At 42.4% G+C, this 14,292-nt stretch overlaps 1 protein-coding gene across 2 annotated transcripts in view; it reads right to left on the bottom strand.

Moving 5' to 3' along the window:
- Nucleotides 1–556: 556 nt before the first annotated feature.
- The window catches only part of Sinhcaf (SIN3-HDAC complex associated factor), a 26,971-nt gene continuing 13,235 nt past the window's right edge, over nucleotides 557–14,292 (bottom strand). For both annotated transcript variants that reach the window (XM_008826966.2, XM_017796509.2), the window contains exons 3-6: nucleotides 12,819–12,918; nucleotides 10,342–10,468; nucleotides 3,306–3,456; nucleotides 557–895 (exon numbers count right to left, since the gene is read on the bottom strand). In XM_008826966.2, coding sequence (XP_008825188.1) covers nucleotides 736–895; nucleotides 3,306–3,456; nucleotides 10,342–10,468; nucleotides 12,819–12,918 — 538 coding nt within the window. In that variant the 3' untranslated portion in view covers nucleotides 557–735. The remainder of the gene's footprint in view (nucleotides 896–3,305; nucleotides 3,457–10,341; nucleotides 10,469–12,818; nucleotides 12,919–14,292) is intronic.

Raw genomic sequence — 14,292 nt, forward strand, 5'->3', positions numbered from 1 at the left:
CTCTCTACAATGTGCTGATGCTTTGGTACTATGCGGATAGGACCTCGTCTACCCTACAGGCTTGCCTTTCCCCAGCTCTAGTTCTGCTTTAGTTCTCACATAAATCTTACCAACACTAGGACGAAGGTAGGCCATGCAAGAAGCTACCTGTGTGTTTAGACATTGCTTCCTCCCTCAAGCTATTTGCAGAAAGCTCACCTGTCCTGCTAAATAATCAGTAGTATAGGCCTGAGTCCTGGCAGGACCTTAGTATTTCAGAATAGCTACCTCTAGGGGAAGACCATGCTACTGAGCTGTGACAAATTATTGAGCGAAAACATGTAGCCAGCCATCTTAAAAACCGCCCCAACCACTGCCTCTCCATATAGAAAGACTACAACTACACACGGTTTATCATACAAATCCCATCTCTGTCCCCTGAAATTCCCCTAATTTCATTCATTAGAAGGGGATGAAAAAGAAAAGACTTAAAAGAGCACTTTACAGCAGCATTCAGCTTTCCTATGAAATACTCAGCATCTTAAATATTATGTACACTTCTTTTTTTCTTGCAGTAAGCTAGACACTGGCTTCAGTTTGCTGGACTGGGAAAGAAAATAACCCATAAAAACTATTCTAGAAAATGTCTTTTGGCAGAATAGCAGGTATCCAAGTCAAAAACAGGAGGGTCAGTTTGTTGCTTTATGGCCTTTTAAAAATGTAAGCCACTTTTTGCTCCCTTCTACATGACCCCAGTCACCATTCCTGCGTGGAGATCGGCAGAGGCGCTGGCCCCTGCTCCGCGGGCTTCTCAGCAGCTGCCTTCTTACTGCTGCAGCACGGCTTGAAGAGATGTGTGTCGATGAGGACTTCCCCAAAACGGCCCTTGTAGATGATCCCACAGCATATCTTCTGTCTAGAAGAAGAATATGGAGAACAAAACACATTACAAAACAGAAACGGCAGAACACCAAGAAAAGCCACTGGCCGTCACCCGCATGACCCCGAGATCCAAAGGTTCTGCTTCCACCTTATCACCTCTCCTCGAGTGAGGTGCTTACCCAGCGATCCCACTCAACGAAGGAATGAGAATTACCCGGGTCCTTTTAAAGCTACGCTGCAACTTTCTCAAATATTGAAGAAAAGAGCATTTTGAGAAGCAGCAGTTTAAGGGCTACTCCTAAAGCTGTTAACTATTTCCTCCAGAAACAGTCTGGTTAAACAAGATGTTGTCAGTAGCTTTAATTAAATGTCAGACAAAGAAAGCACCAAGGCATTAAAACTGACAGCACAAGAACATTCACAGATCACATGCAATCGAGGCAAACCACTCCCAAACTATCACCTGGACTGCTCTCAGCCAAGCCATGAATTTCAGACCCCTCTACCTCCACCTCACAGGCATGTATCACCATACCTGGCTCCCTCTTCCTTTATATATCAGTTTTATTACATGCTTAGAGCTCTTAACATACTGCTGAATTACCCATCAATGAAAACACAAATATAGGATGACAATGTTTTCTGCAACTTCTTACTCAGCATTGCATTATTATTACACAGCTGTTAACACTTCATTTTAACATACGCATACTAGTCTAATATGTACAAGAATCTCTATCCACCATTTTGGAGCTGTGGGGTCCACACTAGCCTCAAGCTCCCTATAGAGCCGAGGATGTCCTTGAACTGATTCTCCTGCCTCTACCTCTCAAGTGAGATTAGAGACGCGTGTTATCTATCCTATCCTGCTACCCATTCTTTTGAATTATGATTTGTGTGTGAGAGAGACAGACAGAGACAAGTGACAGAGAGAACATCGGTGTGGACATCTGTAGGTCAGAGGACAACTTGTGGGAGTCAAGTTCTCTCCTCCTGCCCAGGGTCTTGGGAATCAAACTCAGATTGGTCCTTAGGCCTTGTCCACCCTTTTGAACAGACGGGTTTGAATGGACAGTTTTTGCTATTATAACTGCTCCTATACACATCAATTCCTAAAGGCCTAAGTTAAGTTTCTAGGATAGAGAAATGGGAAGACCTCAAACTTTACTTTAAAATAACAATTAGCAACATGGCTCTAGTCGTCTGTCCCAATAAAGAGCATCTTGATGCTTCATAATCTGCACTCATGCTTTTCCTTGTTCCATTTCTCCACCCATCTAAAGGTAGTATTTCCTGTTGGTTTATCTTTCACTTCTTTTACAGCTCTATGAATCCCAGATGAATCCCTAGTCAGGTATGTGGTACATCTTTGGTACATCTTATTTCATTCTTACACTATCATATAATTTCACAGTTAAATTCCTAATACAATCAAACAGCATGGTTTTCTTTTATGCTTAGTACTTTAAAAAGAATTTTATTTATTGTTTTTATTTTATGTGTATACGTGTATTGCCTGCATGTGTGTGAGTGCACTCATGTCCTGCAATGCCAGTGGAAGTCAGAAGAAGGCTTCGGATTCCCCCGGAACTGGAGTTAAGGACGGTTCGCAGCCGCCATGTGGGTGCTGGGAATCCAATCTGGGTCCTCTGCAAAGAGCAGTCAGTGCTCTTAACCACTGAGCCACCTCTCCAGCCCCTGTGCTTAGTACTTTTTATAAGAAACACAATGCTAAGCCAGGCATGGTGGCGCATACCTTTAATCCTAGCACTCAGGAGGCAGAGACAGGCAGATCTCACAAGACCAGCCTGTTCTACACAGAAGTTCCAGGCCAACTGGGGCAATAAGGAGACCCTGTCTCAAAAAAACAGGAAAAGACAAAACCAAAAACATAGGTTCCTACTCAAAAGTCATTGCTTTCTACCAATATGTCTACAACTTACTCTGGTATATGGTATAAGTAGGGATTCAAGACAACTGTCCACATACATGCCATGTTGTTTACAGTACTCCTAGAAGCATCCATGAATAATCCCTCCCCCCACTGACCCACACCTACTTCATGCACCACATTAACAGGTTTCCATACATAAACTGCGAGCTTGACTTCAGACTCCAGAATGCTATCTTCAAAGCACATTACATAAACTATGCCTTGGTAACATGTCATGACATCATAGGATAAGCATATCAACTTCCTTTTCTTCAGCTTTACTCTCCTAAGTAAGATTTAACTTAAGTTGTCAAGTTCTACAAGAATTCTGTAATTCTGACCATAATTACCCTGAATCTATAAAATAATCTTCATAATATTTAGCTTTACTACATCAAGATTGTGATATACTTCTGCTTAGTCCCTGCTAACCCACTTCCCCCATGTGTCACAGCCATTAGCCAGCACTGCTGACGGTGCGGCTGACTAGGCAAGATGTCTGTGGCCTTACCTTTTCCAGTACGTAAGATCTAAAAAGGAAAAGACTGGAGTTCTGTTGGAGCTGGAAGCCACCTCTGTGTCTGAGCCATCATCTGACTGGTTACTATAACATGGAGATTGGGCTGGAGAGGCACTTGAGGTGGTACTGTGAGCATCAGAATCTGCAATAAAAACATAAGTTTTTAGTTTCATCACCTGCAACTTTGAGTGCTGTTCTAGGTCTCACATGGGGCCACAGCCCAGAGGAACCCAGCAAAAGCACATGTTCAGTTGAAAACATACTTGGCACCTCTAACCCACCAAACCACAGAGCTCAGCACACAGAGGAGCTCATCTGCAGGCCTGACTGATACCACAGCTGACGGGGGCCTGCAGCACCACCATTTCATTAGAAAGTCAGACATGCATCTGGCAGGGGAAGAGACTGAAATGTGAAGTATCATTTCTACTGCTGCGCAGTGTTTGTACCACCACAAAGTCAAAGAACTGCAAGTCAGGGCATGACATGAAGACGTCACAAATGAATTGGTTAATAAGTTTTTTTTTTCTTTTTTTTGAGACAGGGTTTCCCTGTAGCTTCAGCTGGCCTGGAGCTCGTTATGTAGAACAGGCTGGCCTTGAACTCAGAGAGATCGTCTGCCTCTACCTCCTGAGTGATGGGATTAAAAGCGTGCACCACCATACCCAGCATAAAAGTATTTTTATACCACTAATATTTGATACTTGAGCATCTCTGAATGAAAAGGAGCATTACTGCTTTCAACAAGACAGAATAGACACATGTCCCCTCCTATTCCTCGTACTTATAAAACTAGAAACCCTGGGCATGACATATAAAACCAGTTTAAAACACGATCACCTAGGGAGCTCCAGACCCAGCGAAGGAGGACACAGTGGCAGTGCCTGTTTTCTTTGGTTGTTTCGAGAAAGGTCTTAACTATGTAGCCTTAGCTGGTCTGGAACTTATGGCTATGGAATCTTCCAGCCTAAACCTCCGGAGAGCTGGGCTTTCGAGGTACATGTTACCACTCCCAGATATAACCAAGTTTTTGCCTCATAAATCCCAACCTTGACACTAAAGCAGCAAGAACCCAGAAATACCAATGGGTACAGGTGATGGGTGGGGTGGGGTGGGGTGTGTGAGACAGTGAGATGGCTCAGCAGTTAAGGGCACTGACTGCTCTTGCATAGGGCCCGGATTCAATTCCCATCACCCACTAACAACCGTTCATAACTCCAGTCCCAGCAGATCCAACACTTCTGACTGCCACAGGCCCTGCACGACACGGGTGCATTTACATGCATGCAGGCAACATTCATACATACATACATACATACATACATACATACACACACACACTGCTCATACATATATACATTCATACATACAAAAAATACTATAAAATAAACATTTTTTTAAAAAACGCACTTGTCACTCATCTGATGACCGGAGTTAAATTCCCAAAATCTACATGGTAGGAGAGCACTGACTCCCTTGGGCTGTCCTCTGACCCTCACAAGCCCATACACACAAAATGCATCCGTGTTGAGACAGACAACAAAGGGCTGCTTTTGTTAATCAAAGAACTAGAACAAGCACAGCCTCATGGAACATTTAAATTTCAGGTAGTAACCACTGTGTTGCAGCTCTGCACTGGAGACACTGTGACCACCACTCTCCACTTAGTACTCTGAACCAGGGTGCTGTCACAGCAAGCCTAGTTAAGAGCTAGGACTTTTATGACCCACAGAACAAGGCCACCCCTCATCACATAGGTGCCTAACTCCAACACTAAGCACCAAGGAAAACTGAGCCACATTCTGGATATGGATCAAGAGAGAGCCTGTCTTCTAACAACACATCAGTAAGAAGGTGATGGCACCTTCTTCCTTCCTTGCAGTTTAAACAAGCTTAAGTGCAGGGGAGTAGCTCTGTTGGTAGACTGGTTGCGTCCCATGAAGCCCTGGGTTCAATCCCCAGCTTTGGGGAGGATGAACGAGGATCAGAAAGTAGAGGTCATCCTGGCTACATAGCAAGGCCAGCCTAGAGTATGAGACACAATCTCAAAAAAAAAAAAAAGGTTCAAACCACGTGGTTTGTGCTTCCCACTTCCCATCTGTGACCACATGTGCTTTCCAGCTACAGTCCTAGCACTGGAGGCAGAGGCAGGATGATTGCTACCAAGGTCTAGGTCAGCCTGTGCCAATGGGGACCACATCTCAAAGCAAAACATCACCACATCACCACACACACAAACAGCAAAAACCCAGATGAGATTAGTTTAGATTACAATGTATCTAAAAATGTCCATATTTCAATTAAAAAAAGAAAAATCACAGTAAAAACCAAGAAGAACTCTCCAATTGAAGCAGATGGTAAACACAGCCCATTAAAATCACTGACAAAGGTTTTGAAACAACCTACCAAAGGAACAGAGCAACGAGAAACATTTGCAACTCCAGCAAATAGGAAGCTTTTGCTCGGGGGGTGAAGTTTTTTGTTTTTTTTAATATTTTATTATTTTTATTTTATGTGTATAAGTGTATTGTCTACATGTGTATAAGTGCACCCGTGTCTTGCACTGCTCATGGAGGTCAGAAGGCGGCACCAGATCTCCTGAACTAGAGTTACAGATGGCTGTTAGCCACCATGTGGGTGCAGAAATTCGAACCTGGGTCCTCTGAAAGAGCAGTCAGTGCTCTTAACTGCTGAGCCATCTCATCTCTCCAGACCCGGGGTGAGGATTTTTTCAAAAATGAAAAATTTCTCTCAGGTGTGACAGTGCACACCTATAGCCCCAACATTCGGGAGGCAGAAGCAGGCCAGCCTGGGCTACAGGGTGACCCTGTCTCAGTAAGACAAAAAAAAAAAAAACCTGAACATAAATGACACAGGAAGTTTAGTGAAGGATCTCAACAGCAGAGCAGTCACCTAGAAGAAAGAACCACCATCACCCAACCGAGTAACAGAAAGCAGGGAGCTGAGACAGAGAGGAAAGAGCATGTCCAGACCACAGTGCTCCTGGAGGGAGCCGGAGGAAAAAAATCAAGACACTGGCTGGCTGCATCAGATCTGGTCAGACATAAACTTGTTTCAAGGAGCTGAGAAAAAAAAGCTAGAAAAGGCTTCTATTCCTAACATAAGATAGCCCGGTCAACCATAATAAAAATTTTGCCTTGCTAAACCAAAAAAAAAAAAAAAAAAGCTAGAGAAAAGCCACCAGAAGAAATCCAAAGAAACCTATACCAAGCCATGACAGAATTAAACTTCAAAAAACTAAGCAAACAAAAAACCCCTAGTTTCAGCCAACAAGAAATGTCTTCTCTATAAAGGAAAATTAATAATAAAGGCAATTTACTAGCTCAGAATTAAACCAGCATTTTTGCCCATCTTCGTATTAAAATCAGAAAATAAAATCTTTTGGTTGATGGTCACTGAGATGCACTACTGCTGTGATCACAGCCAATGGCCACCTTGTAAATGCAGGAGCTTATCACGCAGCTCTCTTTCATCAACGGCTACCTGACTCGTCCAGGACAAGTGGATACAACGGTCTTCTAACTCTGAAACAAATAATCACGCGGTATTTATTACACATCAAAGCTTGGGGCTGGAGAGATGCCTGAGGGTTTAAGAGCATATACTCTTCTTCCAGGACCAGCAATTTCCAGTAACCATGTCACGTAGAGCTCACAGATGCCTTTAACTACAGCTCCTGGGGGATCCTACAGTTTCGTTTCTCAAAGGAACGGGCGAGCACACGCACACACGTGCACACACACACACAAAATTAAAAGTAAAAATACCTTGAAACTGCCAGGCATGGTGGTGCACACGCCTTTAATCCCAGCACTCGGGAGGCAGAGGCAGACAGGTCTCTGTGAGTTCAAGGCCACCCTGGTCTACATAGTGAGTTCCAGGACAGCTGGGGCTATAGGGAGACCCTGTCTCAAAAGACCAAAAAAAAAAATTAAACATCTAAAAAACATTAAAGTACCACTGGTGTTGTTAATATGCTAATGCACTTTCAATAAATAGCATTCAACTTCTAAAAACAAAATCCTCAAGAATATTTTTGAAGAAGTCTAGTGGAGTATTTCTTTAGAACTTCTCAAATAACATCAGCAGGCTGTCCCATGATGCTGCGGTAGCCTCATCATCCAAAGTGCTTAATGACTTTTGAACCATTTGAAATTTCATATATCAACTACATATAAAAGCAGCAGTTTCCCATGATTTAATCTAATTCTTTTGGACATTGGGATATGTAACAAATAGCCACATACATACAGTGAAGAACTCTTCTAGAATGGGTATCTGACAATTTTTCAAAGAATTGAAGCTGTGAGTCGTAGGGATCACAAGAGCACAAGGCAGATGGACAACATGCCAAGCTACAGGCTTCTAATCAGACCTCCAGAAATTCCTGGGGTTCTTCACAAACTACTGTATAGCAACCCAAATTCAATACATATTTAACATTAGTTCAATGTGGAGGCACATGCCTTTAATCTCAACACTTGGGTTCTGGGCCAGTGAGTACTACAAACTAAGCCCCCTCCCCACCCCAAATCTAACACTGATGTAAGAATTTGATGTGCTTGAGGGCAGTAGTGGTGGATGGATATGATCAATATACACTATGAATGAATGAAATTTTCAAAGAATAATAAAAGTATTTTTTAAATTTTATTTATTTTTATTTCATGTGTATGAGTGTTACGTCTGCATGTAGGTAAGTGCACCCATGTCGTGCAATGCCCATGGAGGACAGTAAAGGCCATTGGATCCCCTGGAACTGGAGTTAAGGACAGTTGTTAGCTGCCATGTGGGTGCTGGGATTCAAACCCGGGTCTTCTGCAAGAACAGTTAGTGTTCTTAACTGCTGAGCCATCTCTCCAGCCCCTAAAAGTATTTTTTAAACAAAGAACATGTTAGAGCACATGCGTATCATGCTTGAGGCCTTGGGCTCTACCCCCAGCCCCCAAAACACAACAAAAAAAGAAAATTGTTTTTTTATAAAACCCTCTTTTACACAAGTATTCCCATTTCTTTGACTGGGAAATTGTTAAATTTGCAGTTACTTCAAAGCCACAACAACATTTGTTAGTGACAAGAACTGTACTTCACCCACATCTTTAAGCTCTATACAGTGTTTCAAGAGGACACAAGAACATGGACACAAACACTTCAGGAGGAGAAAGACATTTGTTAATGTGTAGAGAAATTCAAATGTTTAAAGGTCTTATGACACACAGGCGTCAGCAATCCACAAGATACCTAAACCACCAAAATTCGTACATCTTATCAAAAGAACTTTCAGCACCAAACCAGTACCCAGAACAGCTCTACTATGAAATGCCACAGGAACACTAGAATCTTCCCCTAAGGCAAACAAAAGTTACACATAACTTTCCCTATGGTTAAGGGAAAAGCTAAGAAAATACTTATGCCAGCATGATGGTGCAAGCATGTAATCCCAGCATTTGGGAGGCAGAGGGAGGTGGATCTCCATGAGTTCAAGGCCAGCCTGGTCTACATAGTGAGTCATAGTGAGTTCAGGCCAGCTGGGGCTACAGGAAGACCCAGTTTCAAAAAGACCAAAAAAACAAAACAAAACCTTATTAACAATCAATTCCTCCCTTTAAGTATTACTATTTTCCCAAAGATCATTAAAGTATCTAGTGAGAATTCAGGGTAGAGTTAAATCCTTTGAGGGGTAGAGTGTAAAAGGAACATGTGGGCCAACTAAATGGCTCAGCAGGTCACCTGGCTACCAGAGCCTTGGAACCCACATGAACGTAGAGAGAACTGACTCCCTCAGGTTGTCCTCTGGCCTCCATGTGCATGCCACTGCAGGCACACATGCATGTGTACACACACTGACATTCTTACAATCTATCACTCATATAACACATACACCTTTAAACCGTAAAGCCCCGATGTCACTCTATTCCATGTGAATTGAGAATTCCAAAGTTACTTTCAGGAAATTTGGGTTTTGGCTGTACACTGTGTTAAATAATTTGCCTACTCTGCTGCACATCTCCAGGAGTCAAGTTCCTCCTACATAACACCAAGCAAACAAGCCAAAACAATGCCTATTGTAGAAAATAAAATGTCAATAAAATCATAGTGTCAGTGCAATGAAGTAGCTACCTACTTGAAGTACTGTGTATGTGTATGTTTATGTGTTCACATGATATGTGTGTTTCTACAAGGGTGTAAGTGCTCATGTGTGCGTAGGCCAAAAGCTGACATCAGATGTCTTGTCATTATTTACTGAGGCAGGGTCTCTCTGAACCTGGTGCTCACTGCTGATTTCACCAGGCTAGCTAACTAGCCTGCCCCAGGGATCTCCAGTCTGTCTCATGACTGTTCTTATTACAGGAAGGCATGTCCACCCAACCTAATTCTTTTTTCTTTTTTTTTGAGACAGGGTCTGCCCCCATAGCCCAGCTAGCCTAGAACTACCTATGTAGCCTAGGCTGATCTCATAGAGAGCTGCCTGCCTATGCTGGGATTAAAGGTATGCACCACCATGCCCCGCTCCCTTTAAAGATATAAAATTAGCTATGCGTCGGCCAGGCATAGTGGTGCAGGCATTTAACCCCAGAACTCCAGAGGCAGGAGCAGGAGGATCTCTGTGAGTTCAAAGCCAGCGTGGTCTACATAGCAAGTTCCAGGCCAGCTGAGGTTACAGAGAGACCGTCTCTCAAAAAGACAAACAAACAAACATACAGACAGACAGATAGATAGATATAGATATATACATATATATATATCTCCCCCTCTAGGACGTCAAAGAAATAAAATATTTACCAAGTCAATAATGCTGTACAAAGGCTAAGACTACAAAATCAGGACGCGCTACTTCAGTACTAGAGTTCCCGCCTACCCCACTGATCGCCAGCATCACCCATCCCTACTCCAAAAAAAAGCAGTAAGAAAAATGATCTACCCATGCTTATACACCACCCCCAAGCCAAAAATAAACACCGAAGCATTCATTACTCTCAGTACTAATGTTCAGCATCAAACTCACTGTGGCGTTTAAATTCCTTCTGCAGTTTACTGATCTGGTTGCTTTTCATCCTGTTTCCAGACAGTGTTTTCACTTTCTTTGGTTTCAATGCTGTCTTTAGACTGGGTCCTGCCCTTGCATCTACCACCTGGAAGAAAATACTGCCAATACTTAACATCATTTAGACTCGTGTTTACTTGTTTGAAGGTTCAAGTGTACCTGCAAGCATTACATGACATAAAAGAATAAGCACTATTTATCCACTCATTAAAGAAAAATCCTTTGAATTAAGAGAAGGGGTTCAGCCAGACGTGGTGGTGCAGGCCTGTAATCCAAGCACTCAGGAGGCAGAGGCAAGCGGATCTCTCTGAGTTCGAGGTCACCCTGGTCTACAAAGTGAGTTCCAGGCCAGCTGGGGCTATAAAAGAATAGGGGTCCACTGGGGAATAAAATTAAACAGACTTATGTATGGGATAATCATGGCTAAAATGAGAAAAAAATCAAAGCCTAACAACTAACATTTCTACATGATCAGGCTTTGTAATTTACAAAAAGCTTTAACTTTCTGTTAAAGCTTTATGTTTGATTTGCCACAAAGCAGCAACCAGGAAGGCGATTTGTTATTCGAATCTTATACTGAAGAAAAATCAAGGTGAAGAGAAATCATGTACCTTGACTTATTTCACTGAGCTATTAAGCAGATAAAGTGTGTAGGAAATCAGTCTTTGGATCATTCTTCATAGCAATCCTTGAACATACACAATCTCAGCAGTAGCTCCTCTCTTTTCTAGCCTGAGGGTAGTCTAGCCCTACATGGTTCTATTTCTTAAGGTTTCAATGTAAAAACACTGTCACTGCCTTTAAAAAAAAAAAAAAGAAAAAACCCAAAACACAATTTTGATCTTCTCCACTAAGTATTAAAGAAAACTTTATTTAATAAGGTAACAGGTCTACAGAAACTTACTATAATAACATTGCCATCAAAGGAGAGTGTAGGGTACTATAGAGAAAAGATAAAATTTCGTATCTTGGCCAGATGTGGTGGCTCACGCTTGTATTCTCAGCAACTGGGAGGCAGAGGAAGGAGGATCAGAAGTTCAAGGTTGGAGTTAGAGATGGCTCAGCAGTTAAGCACATTAGCTGTTGTTGCAGAGGACCTGGGTTCAGTTCTCAGCATCCACAAACAGCTAACAACTGTCTATAACTCCAGTTCTAAGGGGTCTAACTCCCTCGTCTGGGCATTGCATGTATGGGTGCACTTACATACATGCAAGCAAAACAGTCGTATCTATAAAATGAAAATAAATCAAAAAAATTAATAAAAAATATTTTAAGAGCAAAAAAAAATAGAACAATTTAGAAAGCTAGCTAGCATATATGAAAGAATTTTAACAACTCTGGGCTGGCAGAGCTTTAGTCTAGCACATACCAGATCACAGGTTCAATCCCCAGCCCAAAAAAAGCATTATCTGTCATTGATATTTATTCTGTGCCAGGCGTAGTGGCCGGCGTATCTCTCTGAGTTCAAAGCCAGCCTGGTCTACTACATAGTGAGTTCCAGGCCAGCTGGGGCTACAGGGAGACCCTGTCTCAAAAAGACCAAATAAAAAATATATATATATTTATATATTTGTTTAAAATATATATATAATGAAGGTCCTGGAGAGACAGTTCAGCGGGTAAGAGCACATACTGCTCTTGCAGAGGGCCTAAGTTCCCAGCACCCACATAAAGCAGCTTACAACTGTTTATAACTCCAGCTCCAAGGAAGCCGACATCCTCTTCTGGCTTCCACAGCACCTGCACACACATGGCATACACACAGACACATAAATAAATCTAAAGTGTGTGTGTGTATGCACATGCACACACACACACACACACACACACACACACACACACACACAAATGAAAATTCCAGTGACATGAAAAAGAAAGCAAAAAGCTAATCGAACATTTACAACACCGCTCTGGTCGCAACAGAACTAAAAATAGTGGGGTGTGATGGTGCATGCTTTTAATCCCAACACTCAGAAGGCAGAGGCAAGTAGGTCTCTGTGTGACAGAGAAGCCCATGCACGTATTTTTACTTTATATACACAGGAACAGATCTCAATTCAGATCTCACAGTAGCTCTATGGACAGCTATTAGCTTTGTAACCTGCCGAAGTCTACAACTAGCAACTGGTAAACACAAGACTAAACCAAATCTATGTGCTCATTTACTTCCACTTGAGTTCAAAGCAACATGTCATTCTAGATCGAGCCTTAAGAGCTTCTGAATGTGCACTGCAATTCTGCAGCAAGAGCACTGGAAACAGCCTTAGCAAGTGTCCCAGAGGCACTATCCAAACAAGGCAAAGGGGAGTGATCATGTCTGAGCACAGCTAGTGTTTTTATTTGTTCTTTTAGCCTTTTCCATGGTAGCGACATGAGATTTCCTAAGTTAGGGGAAAATTAATATTACTTTAGTCAAGAAGAAAAAAACGATGACTTACATGATTCCAGTTTTTTTTTGATCCTGCTGGCAACTTCTTCCATCTTTTCACAAGGAGCACACAGGCATTGCAGATGTCTCCTGAGCGGGTCTCGTGCAACCTGACAGGAAAACAAAGCATTATCACGCTACACTCCTCACAGTGTACAGTCCTCACAATTCTCCTGAGGAAAAATACATCAATTTATGGTTCATACACATAATTTCTAACTATCCTACATGATCTATTCCATTGTTTCTCTAACATATTTCGGAAATATAATTAGTATAGACTCAATGAACCAAATCTCTATACTGTATCTTAGTAGTTTAAGTTAAAGAATAAGCCAGCAGTCATGACAAAGGCAGACTGGTCTACATAGCAAGTTCCAAGACAGCCAAAGCTACACAGTGAGACCCTGCCTCAAAATAAATAAATACAAGCACTATTAAAATAAATTAGCCAGCTGAGGATGTAGTTCAGTTGGAAGCGTACTTGACTAGTGTGTGAAGTTGTTCTGGAGAACACGCACAACCCGAGCACTCAGGAGGTGAAGTGAATGATGAGAATTTCAGTCTCGCTGTCAACTACACAAAAGTTTTTAAATTAGAAATTAAGCTGGTGGGCTGGAGATGGCTCAGTGGTTAAGAACACTGGTTGTTCTTGCAGAAGACCCGGGTTCAAATCCCAGCACCCACATGGCAGCTAACAACTGTCCATAACTCCAGTTCCAGGGGACCTGACAGCCTTTTCTGACCTCCACTGGCATCACATGACACGGGTGCACTTTACCTACATGCAGGCAGTACATGCATACACATAAAAATAATAAATAAAATAAAAGTGTATGTTGTATGTGTGTATGATGGGGTGGGGCAGGTGTGCATGTGTCATGGAACATGTGTGGCGATCAGAGGACAGCTTTCAGGAGTCTGTTTTGTCCACCATGGGTGTTGAGGAGGTTGAACTCAGGTCGGCAGGCTTTCACCTGCTCTGCCAACTCACTACAAAGACAAATTTGAAAAATCCTTTTGTATACCCAAAGTTAAGAACAAAAGGGTTTGTCCAGTTGGACTCATAAGGGGCTTCACAACTATTTGGTAACAGCTCATTGATTCAGTTTAAGAATAGACATCCTCTGGCTCAGCAGTTAACAACACTGGTTTTTCTTGCAGAAGACCCGGGTTCAATTCCCAGTACCCACATGGCCACTAACTGTCCAAAACTCCAGTCCCAGGAGATCCGACAGCCTCTTCTGACCTCTGTGGGTGCACTTACCTACATGCAGGGAATACATGCATACACATAAAAAATAAATAAATAAATAAATATATAGGCGGGCTGGAGCATTGGCTCAGCAGTTAAGAGCACTGACTGCTCTTGCAGAGGACCCAGGTTCAATTCCCAGCACCCACATGGCGGCTATGAACTGTCTTTAACTCCATTTCCAGGGGAATCTGAAGCCCTCTTCTGACCTCCACGGCATTGCATGACA

The sequence above is a fragment of the Nannospalax galili genome, unplaced genomic scaffold (assembly GCF_000622305.1).
Source record: "Nannospalax galili isolate Female #2095 unplaced genomic scaffold, S.galili_v1.0 scaffold710, whole genome shotgun sequence".
NCBI classification, from domain to species: Eukaryota; Metazoa; Chordata; class Mammalia; order Rodentia; family Spalacidae; genus Nannospalax; species Nannospalax galili.